The 10,000-nt window shown below is 49.0% G+C and overlaps 1 protein-coding gene across 1 annotated transcript in view; it reads right to left on the bottom strand.

Moving 5' to 3' along the window:
- Positions 1-10,000, bottom strand: part of fhod3a (formin homology 2 domain containing 3a) — a 57,978-nt gene that overhangs the window by 16,915 nt on the left and 31,063 nt on the right. The window contains 7 exon segments of the mRNA XM_084485089.1: positions 2,528-2,578; positions 3,550-3,684; positions 3,956-4,006; positions 8,193-8,422; positions 8,973-9,116; positions 9,385-9,479; positions 9,867-9,978. Coding sequence (XP_084341215.1) covers positions 2,528-2,578; positions 3,550-3,684; positions 3,956-4,006; positions 8,193-8,422; positions 8,973-9,116; positions 9,385-9,479; positions 9,867-9,978 — 818 coding nt within the window.

Raw genomic sequence — 10,000 nt, 5'->3', positions numbered from 1 at the left:
TCTGGTAGCTCCCTCCCTCTCCTAGCATCTAATGAATTTGTGCAGCTACTGTTTTGAATTAATTTATTGAAAAAAAAAAAAAACGGTGTGCGAGTGTGTGTGAAAGATAAACACAGAGACAGAGAGAGACACAGAGTGTGTGTGTGTGTGTGTGTGTGTGTGTGTGTGTGTGTGTGTGTGTCTAATATGAATGCATGGCAGTTGCTATGAGAGCTAAAAAAACAACAACTAGGAACAGATAATAACATAGATCTGTAGTATATTCTGCATCAGTGGACAATTGAGGGTTTATAATGACACTTCATTTCTCACATGCACATGAACTGAACCGGCGGATTTCACACATCCTTACTCAATGTCACTGAATTAGTCTATAGATGCGTGAAGCACACAGCGTCTGAGGCTCTTGCCTCAAAAGCCATTCCCCTTGTTGTTCCTTGCTATTTGATTGCTTCCTGCATTTTTATTCATATACATATTCTCATCTCTGCCCCTACATCGTGTCATTGCATCCCATCCTCAAAGCGGTATGTTACATAAGTTTGGCGGGCGGTCATGTACAGGGCGTCCTGTTCCCCTACTCAACCCCATAGATGTACAGAGGGAGGAAGTCAAGGAAACGCCTTTTACTGTCACTTCCACACCGACAGGGAATCACAAACAAACTAAATATACACCAGGGACTGCAGTGTATGAACACTTCGCTATAGGTGAACATGTCTGTTTTGCCTCCGTCCATCTACCCTCCCTCTCATTACCCTGTTCTCCCAGCTTTGTCCCACTGTTATGGTCTATAAAACTATGGTTTGAAATAAAACATTACATTTTCCAGTGCTGAGCCTGTGGCCTAGACTCTTATACAGGGATTACTGAGGATTAAGTGGGATTAAATGAATTCATGCATTTTCCACAAACTAACTTTTCCAAACCAAATAGATCATTTGTTCAGTTGTTCATCCCGCTGTGCATTTTGAACATGGTGTTCCCGGGCACCTTCGCGGGTAAGAGCATGGCAGTGGGGGAAGGGGTTCGCACTGTGGCCACCCATGCTAAGAATTCACTAATGGCATTGTAAAACCCTTTGGTCAGCACATGGAATGGTTTTAATGATACAGCCTTGATTCTTGGGTATGACATAGCAATAACTATATGGTCGACTGTGATCAGGCACTGGCCTGTCCCCAAAACCAAAATGGCTGCTGTGGGGGGCCAGAGCATTCAGTGCCATGACCAAAATCTGTAATTCTCTCCCCAAAAATCTCAGATTCCACCAGTCTTGCCGTCTTCAAAGCCTGTTTCAAAAATCCTACTTTGACTGAACACAAACAATACTTAGTCCTCAGCCCTCCGTTCCACTGTCCTGTCTGTGTATATGTGTGTATGCTTGTATATGATGCTTGTGTATGCATTCAGGTTCTGCTATATACTGTGTTTGTAAAGCACCGTTGAGTCTTTGAAAGATGCAATATAAAATAAAGCTATTGTAATTTGTATCATTATTATCAAAAGTGTGAATAAGTGGTGAGTGGGTGCTGACTTCCTTCCCTATCATGCTCTCTTCACAGTGTTTTGCGAAGATTGCAGGAGGTGTACGAGCCACAATGGTTGGTAAACAAACAGTACAAGGCTGGCTAGGCCACCACAACAGAAGATCATGGCGACACAGAGGAATAGACAGTGAACAACACAACTGATTCAATAAAAGGGGGAGTGGAACATTGTGGAAACCGAATATGTCCATGATTAGTGGATAAGCTTGAGTCGCTAAATCCTAACCTCAGACACCCGCTGGAGTGAATCCCCCCGTTCCTGTGATTCCCCTCTGCACACAGACTAAAATTGATCACAGCTTTTTGTGTACGAACATTGCTTTCCAAGGGAATCTCTGTATGTGTGATTGTGTATCCGTGTGTGTGTGTGTGTGTGTGTGTGTGTGTGTGTGTGTGTGTGAGTATGTGTGCCTGCCTGCCTGCATGCATGTCCATGAGTGAGTGAGAGCGTGCACACCATGTATCAGTGTGTGTGTGAGTGTGTGCTTGCATGCATCTATGCATGCTTAAGTGGGTGTGTGCGCATGCCATGTGTCAATGTGTGTGATGTGTGTGTGTGTGTGTGTGTGTGTGTGTGTGTGTGTGTGTGTGTGTGTATGTGTGTGTGTGTGTGTGTGTGTGTGTGTGTGTGTGTAAATAGCCTGACAAATCTCGCCGGATGATTTTCTCACAGCTTCTCTGCCAACACAATCAGGCCATTGGCAGCGGGAGCCACTTAAAATACAGTTTGTTGTGAAAGAGCCGAAACAGACAGACAGACAAAGCAAAGACATTCTCCACACTTTCCAAGGCCCTCTGGCAGCACAGAAATAGGCAATTTTTTAACCTGAAAACAATTACGCCATTATCGAACTTCCCCCGACCACAGGCCAAAGTATATCCCCCAGGAGATTAACTCTCTCTATGTGTGTGTGTGTCTGTTTCTGTTGTGTGTGTGTGTGTGTGTGTGTGTGTGTTTTGAGAATGCACACACTCACCTCTCCTCCCGTGCATGGCGAGCCTCCTCCATTTTATCCACATAGTCCCGACTGTGAGGGACACACAGGTTGGGTTTGAGTTGAAGATTCACACAAATGCACAACATGTCATGTGAATGAAGGAGTCATCCTGACACATTCAGTAACAGGGACATTTCGTACTGACATGAAATTAAAATGAACTTTTTCGGCGATGTAATGCTCATTTACAGCTTTATCTAATTACCAAACCATGCTTCATCATTTACCACAGAACAAAAACCAGAATGACGTGAACATAACACAAGTTAAAACCAGCTGATCCTTTTTCAACGACTCCATCCAACCAATAACCCATCTTCCTATCATTCCCCCTCAAGTCTACAACATGCTAACACACAGCAGGTTAGCTTGTTTTGTCGAGACAATGGAATTAAATGGATCAACTCCCATTTCCACCTATATTGGCTTTCCAGTAGTAGTAGAGAATAAACCACGATGAGGTGTGCCATTATTGAAAAAAAATGTAGTTTGTTGCTGGTAAGCAAGCATTTCCACACCCGTCAAACATTATTTAACCGCAGTTAAAAATGATGAGATATTACATAACTATCTGTAACTTTTTTTATTGACAACAGCTGAAACATACTATTTATTTACTTATTACTTCGGCTGTGCCTATTGTTTTTGTTGTTGTTAACACAATCCTCAACACAATATGAAGAGATAACAGTTTTGGAATAATGTCAAAGACCTCCATAGACCTCTCCTGTAATGCGCTGCAGATATATATACCTCAGAAAGCAGCTAGCCCAGCTAGCGCCGGCACGCAGGGTCTCGTAATACCCCTATGTACCTCTAACAGCGTTTTTCATCACTAAAGCGTCCGGTCTGCCCACAAGAAGATAAAGAAGTACTGCTGCCCAGAGGGCGTACTCTAACCTCCTGTCAATCATGTGGAGGGTCCCACCCCCCCCCCCCCCCCCGGTCAGCCCAAACCGTACGTGTTACACCTTGAAGAGGACACAAAGAGGACCACAGACCTGTGCTTGTTCCTCTCCTCCCTCTCGATCCTCAGCAGCCGCTCCTCTCTCTCCACACGGCGGCGCTCTCGCTCGGCCGCCAGCGACTCCTGGTGCTGCCTGTAGGAGGACGACAGCAGACCCCCCAGAGCGGGCCTGGAGGGGGGGGGGATGGAGAGAGAAAGAGGGGGGGAGAGCGAAAGAGAGAGACAGAGAGACAGAGAGAGAAAGAGAAAGAGAGAGAGAGAGAGAGAGAGAGAGAGAGGGATGTAGATAGAGAGCCATAGACAGACAGACAGAGACAGAGGTAGATGAAAGGTGGGGTGAAACAGAAAGAGAGCCAGAGACAGAGAGACAAAGATTACTCTTAGTGTCGTGTTTAATGAGATGGGAGTCAATGCGCTGGGGCCCTGTGTCGATGGCTAACCTGCTGTTGGTGCATGTTGACGACCCGCTGACTGAGTAGTTTGGGGGATTTCTGACGGGGGGGAAAGCAAGAGAGAGAGATTGAGGGAAGAGAGGGATGGGGGTTAAAAGGTGGCGTAAGCAGAGGGAGTTTTGTTGCAAAAACGTTAGGCGGCAGGAGACCTCTGATGGAAGACCCCTGGACTGGTGTTTAGCATTTCTCCTACAAGGGGGATTCTGGGAAATGCCTTTTGAAAGATCACCTCGCTGAACCAGTTATGGCACGTCGTGAGTCTGACGCTGTTTGTTTAATTCAGCAGGGTTCAATTGGGTTCATGTTCCTGATCGAGGCAATGCTGGATAACACAAATGGCCCCACACACAGAATAATGTGAATGTGAGCCTTAACACTGCACGCAATGAAAACAATCTTACTCAGATGACGTCCCAGCATTCTGATGATCAGTAAATTGTGTTCTTAAAACACAGCACTGAGAAACCATAGAAAAACCTGTATAACCCATTGTCAGAGGATGGCTGATTGCTAGTTTAAGTCAAAAATCAGCAACGAAAAAGACAAAGAAAGGTTCTCTAACAAAGTGAAATGCAAAGTGGAAGACGCGAAGGTTATTAGGGTGGAGGGTGAAAAGGTTTCTGTGGGAAGAAAAGGGAAAAAGCACAAAGGGATCGTGTGGAAGGAAGGTGACAGTGATAAAGTGATAAAGTGACAGTACCAAGACATAAAGAAGTGCAGGAAATGAGGACTACAAAAGGAAGTAGGAAGTGCAGTGACGATGGCGGAGGCATCGTAAGATTCAGAAGAAGATGCTGTGCGGACGTAGACGTGAAAGGAGAAACTGAGCCCAAAGGTGAGGGGAAGAGAGTGCTGATTTGGTGCCCGAAAGTCAGGTGGGTGGTAGTAGGAGGTAGGGGGGTCAACAGAGAGGGAGTAGAACAAAGAGAGCACAGAAGATCATTCATCCACTTTTCCGTTGGTTGAAGTCCAACGGAGCCACCCTTCTGGCCCCCGTTGCTCTGACCTGGGAGACGTGGGCGCAGGGGCCTCCTCCTCCGGGGCCCCGCTCTGAGCCCTGGCGTTGTGGACCGGTGCGGGCCCCGGCCCTGAGATCGGGGTGGCGGCGGGTGGGGGCGAGGGCTGGGGGACCTGCGAGTCCTGGTCCAGGTCGTAGGAGAAGAGGTGGAAGGGCGAGTGGGGGAGGTAGGGCAGCCGGTCGGGTGAGGGGTGCGAGGTGCTCCGCGACGGGGGACTGGCCTCCTTGGAGGCCGGGACGGTCACCACCGTCCGCCTGCGGGCCAGCAGCGAGGCCAGGAGCGAGGGCGGGGCCGCCGGGACGCAGGGCTCGGGGGTCACGACGGGGGCCTGATGGCCGCCGGAGACTGGAGGGTGAGACTGGACCACGCACGACGGCGGCGGCGGCGGTGGAAGCAGGGGAGACGGTGCTTGGAGGAGTGGAGGAGGAGGTGCTGGCGGTGGCGGCGGCTGTGGGGATAAGGAGGCAGGTTGCCGACTCCTCCTCTCTTTCTCCCCCTCCTCCTGCTGCTGTTCCTTGTCCTTGTGTCTGTCCTGCCTCCAGGAGGACACGGTGATGGATTGCAGGGTGGTTCTGATGACGGGGGTGGTGCGGGTTCGGGCCAGGCTAGGGGAGGAGCTAGAGAGGTGGATGGAGACACAGGGGGATGGGTGGATGAAAGGTGGATGAAGGTTAACTATCGGATGGGTTGAGATGACGCTTATGATGACCATAACACATCCATCCATTAATAACAGACAACAGATGGAGCGCCAAAAAAAAAAGGATGTTTACACGTACACAAGAAGGACAGTGAAAAGAGGATCCCAGCGTAACCCGTTTCGTTCACAGCAACCACCATTGATTGTCACCCAAAGTAAGTTGTCCAGCTATACCTGGAGCCAGTCACACTAGAGACCCTATCAGCACCCGCTTCCTCCTCTGCTTCATCCTCATCACCACCGTCAGACTCTGACTCCGTCACCGGCATCTCCTCGTCTTGCTTGGGCTTTTCCTCTTCCTCCTCAAATACCTCATCTCTGCGTGTGTGTGTGGTGGGAGGGTGGGGAAATGTTGATGCAGAACAAAGGACAGGCGAACAAAGGTGAATTGTTGGGAGGATAAAGGGCAAGAGATTCATGTCAGGATCAGGCAATGCGTATCACAAGAAATTTGATGGGTGATTGACGGACACTATGCTGACCTTAGAGTAGATGAGGCCTGAAAACGACTCACTACCACGTGATATGTGATCACAGTCCCATGACGTAGCAATCTAAATGCAATCTTCTACCATGTTTGACTGTTTCAAGAATATTAAACGTCTTACATATTAGTAGGGGTATTTATTCCAGGCGTATGTGTTGTTTAATGACCAAGAACCTATGTGCCATTCATTTATCGATTTACTTTCACAAATTGTTTTATGATCTAGATTCAGAATTTCAAGCTACTGTATATCTGTGTGAAGCTAACTATTCATCTAGTGTATATCTAGGTTCTGACATGTTTTCCTGATTCTTAGGATACATTGTTCCCTTTATTGGAAAGTCTCATCCGCTTTTAACGTCGCTATCTCTAGGAACAGTGGGCCACCTATAGCCTGGGGCCCGAAGAAAAACTCCAGGACTAATGCCAGTGCCTTGATCAAAGTGTGTGCATCTACACATGTCTAGGGACAAATAGGATTTAGTGAGATATGAAATTGATTTTTTTTCACTCATCTGATGGAAGGTCAGCAATAGACAAACAATAATAATCATAGACATGAGGACACAAAGAGAAGAAGACATGCCAAGATGATATGAAAAATTAATTGTATCTACTATCTAGCGACAGTTAAAAAATGCATGCAACAATATACACCTAAATAAAAGTAACAAACAAGGCAAACAGACAAACAGAAAGACAGATGAAAAACAAATAACAGAAAACAATTATGAATGAGCTTTTAGAACAAAGTCTACGGGTCAAGCTTCTAGTGTAGGATGTGGTCGGTTTATTAGCAAGCATCACGCAGAAACAAAACAGGAGAGATGGGGTGGGATGGAATCGGAGGTAGGGGTGGAGAAGGCTGATCTGACACCAGCACACAGTTCTGCCAGTCCTCATACATGGCCATGACCAGGTGCCCTGAGCAGATTGGGAATCAGCTCTCTGCATCCAGACGTTCTCTCTCTAGTGAAACCAGATGAATCGTAACTTGCTTCTAGGGCCCTAGCACGCTGCCAGGTGGTGTTACATAACACAAGGGCAGTGGCGTGTGTCTGTGTGTGGGATAGGTGGGTGGTATATTATGGCTTTGTCTCACACACACACAGTGGTCAAGTGTTTGTTGTGTTTGTTTGTGTGTGTTTGTGTGCGTCTGCCTTTGTGTGTGTGTGTGTGTGTGGCTCATGTGCTTTGTGTAAAGAGCGGGTAAATACGGAACAGGATGTATTTACCGGACGAAACCTGAACCTGTCGCCATCGTTTAGGAGCGCATTCAAACCCTTCTCCAGACACATCTCCTCCTCCGGACCAACACACACACACAAACACACACACACACACACACACACATACACACCCACACACAATCTAAGCCAGAGTTTACCTGTGATTTATCCGAGTTTACCCGAGGGTTAACAAAGCTTACCTCTGCTCTCCATACAACAACCCCCAAAGGTAAGGTTCCATCCAAGCTGCCCCAAACAAGTTAGTTTGATGCTACGCACACTAGGTCGTTAGTGTCACAAAAAGGAATTCAATTAAACTTGTGTGCCTGCTTAGTGTATTGAGGACGTCACAGCTGGGTTGGTAAGAGGGGGGGGCAGTGTTCGTTGAAGCAATATATTTAAGGGGAAGCACGCTTGAAATGTTGTGTTACAAACAGTGGACAGGATGAACTGCCATCGTAGTCAGGGACCAGGCAGCAGACCACAAAGGGGTTTTCTCTGTGTGACCTTTGAACTTACATGGCGGGGAGGCCACCTGACAGAGCCCTGAGAGCAGAGGAGTTCAGGGTAAAAGGTCAGACAGACACAATGTCACGCCTGCTGCTCCTCAAGTTCTTCTTTGAGAAGTGCACCGTGAAAAAGGAATAAGAACAGCCATTTGCATCCCAACGCAGGATCCTCAACACAACAACCAAAACAACCAAAACAACCACTCACACCCTCATTCGTCTCCCTGCACACTTCCTGCGTCGACCCCCCCGACCACTTCCCCGTCTCTCCTGCCTCTCACCTCTCACTCGCGTCCCTCGTTCCACCGAAGGGACGGCCGCCCGCTCGATGCGGGGAGGCGGGGCTAAGGGGAGAGGCGTGGCCTGACCTCCCCAGCGAGGCCCTGCGGCTCCGCCTCCTCTCCAGGCCACACTTCTTGTCCCCGCCCTCGATGCTGGTCCGCCGCCGGTCCTTGCGTCCCGTCGGTGGGGGCTGGCTGTCGTCATCTCCGTCCTCGTGACGCAGCGTCGCCTGAGGAGGTGGAAAGGGGATGACACGCTGAAGAGATGAACGCCAAGTGTGTGTGTTTATGTGTGTGTGTGTCTGCGTGTGTCTGCGTGTAAATACATGCAGATGTGTTTGTGTGATTGTGTGTGTCTGTGTGTGAATTCATGTAGGAGTGTGTGTGTGTGTGTGTTTTGCTGAAGGCTTCTTATTGTGCTTATGTGTGTTTGTGTGTGTGTATATGTGTGTGTGTGTGCGTGCGTGTGCGTGTCTGTGTGTGCAGCATGTGTGTGGTGTGTTTGTCCATTTGTGTGTGTGTGTGTGTGTGTGTGTGTGTGTGTGTGTGTGTGTGTGTGTGTGTGTGTGTGTGTGTGTATGTGTGTGCATGATTGAGAGTGTGGTATGGGTACGTCTGTGCATGTGCATGTGATTGTGTATGTGGCGCAAGTGTACTTATTCACCATGCATATGTGTTTCTGTGTCTAGCAGTATATCAGAGTGCAGAGTGCAGAGTGCGTGTGTGTGTGCGTGTGTGTGTGTGTGTGCGTGTGTGTCAGTATCAGCGGTGCCCCCAGACCTCGTAGATGTTGAGCTGCTCCACCAGGTCCAGGTCGGTGCCCCTCCGCCCCAGGTGCCTATGGGACACCGTGTCCATGCCCTGCTCCTCCAGTGCATCCACCATGTCGTAGAACGAGTCCTGGTCGGGCAGAGCTGCCAGCGTCTGGGACAGGGGAGAGAGAGAGAGAGAGAGAGAGAGAGAGAGAGAGAGAGAGAGAGAGAGAGAGAGAGAGAGAGAGAGAGAGAGAGAGAGAGAGAGAGAGAGAGAGAGAGAGAGAGAGAGAGAGAGAGAGAGAGAGAGAGATGATGGTATTAGTTAAAGCCTGTCAACACATATGAGTCTCCAATGGAAATCAATGGGATCTACTCAGCTATGTTTGCATATGCAAGGCTCATGGTAGGTTTACAGTCTACTGAACAGCAGGTGGTACCTTGTTGATGAGGGTCATGGCGTAGACCAGCAACTCCGTGTCCACGCCGTCCTTCTCATCCAGGATCTCCATGGTGTTGGCCCACGCTTTACAACCTGGGAGGACCACAGCGTCGTTGAGGTTAAAGTGGTCAACACATGAGGACCTTATGCCTTCTGTGTTGCCAGCGTTGCCCATGGACCGTTTTCCCCAGATTGTCACAGGTAAAGTAACCACCTGTTCCTGTTATTTTCACATCAGGTCGGCTCTATTTCTGTCTGTCGCCGTGCCGTCTGTCGCTGCACCAATGTATATTTACTCGACTAGTTCTAGTCTATGCTGGTGCACTGCCAAACCTGAATGGAACGCAGCCCTAAACCATGTGAGGAGCTACCCCTGTGTGTTCCCTACTGGGTAAAGGGCCCGTTCCTCTGGAGTGGAGGCGTAGCTGAGCTCCACCTAGCGTGGGCGTGGCCCCGCCCCGGGGCCGCGGGGGGCCGTACCTCGGTCCCCGGACACGGTGGTGATGGCCTGGAGCAGCAGCGGGGTGTTGGACTCGGAGTACTCCACGAACACCAGCAGCAGCTTCAGGGCTGTCTTCACCACCAGCCGGAACTACACACACACACACACACAC

This window comes from Micromesistius poutassou (genome assembly GCF_964030765.1).
Source record: "Micromesistius poutassou genome assembly, chromosome: 20".
Lineage (NCBI taxonomy): Eukaryota > Metazoa > Chordata > Actinopteri > Gadiformes > Gadidae > Micromesistius > Micromesistius poutassou.
Note: the sequence above shows the minus strand (reverse complement) of the source record. Positions and strands in the feature narration are given on the sequence as shown.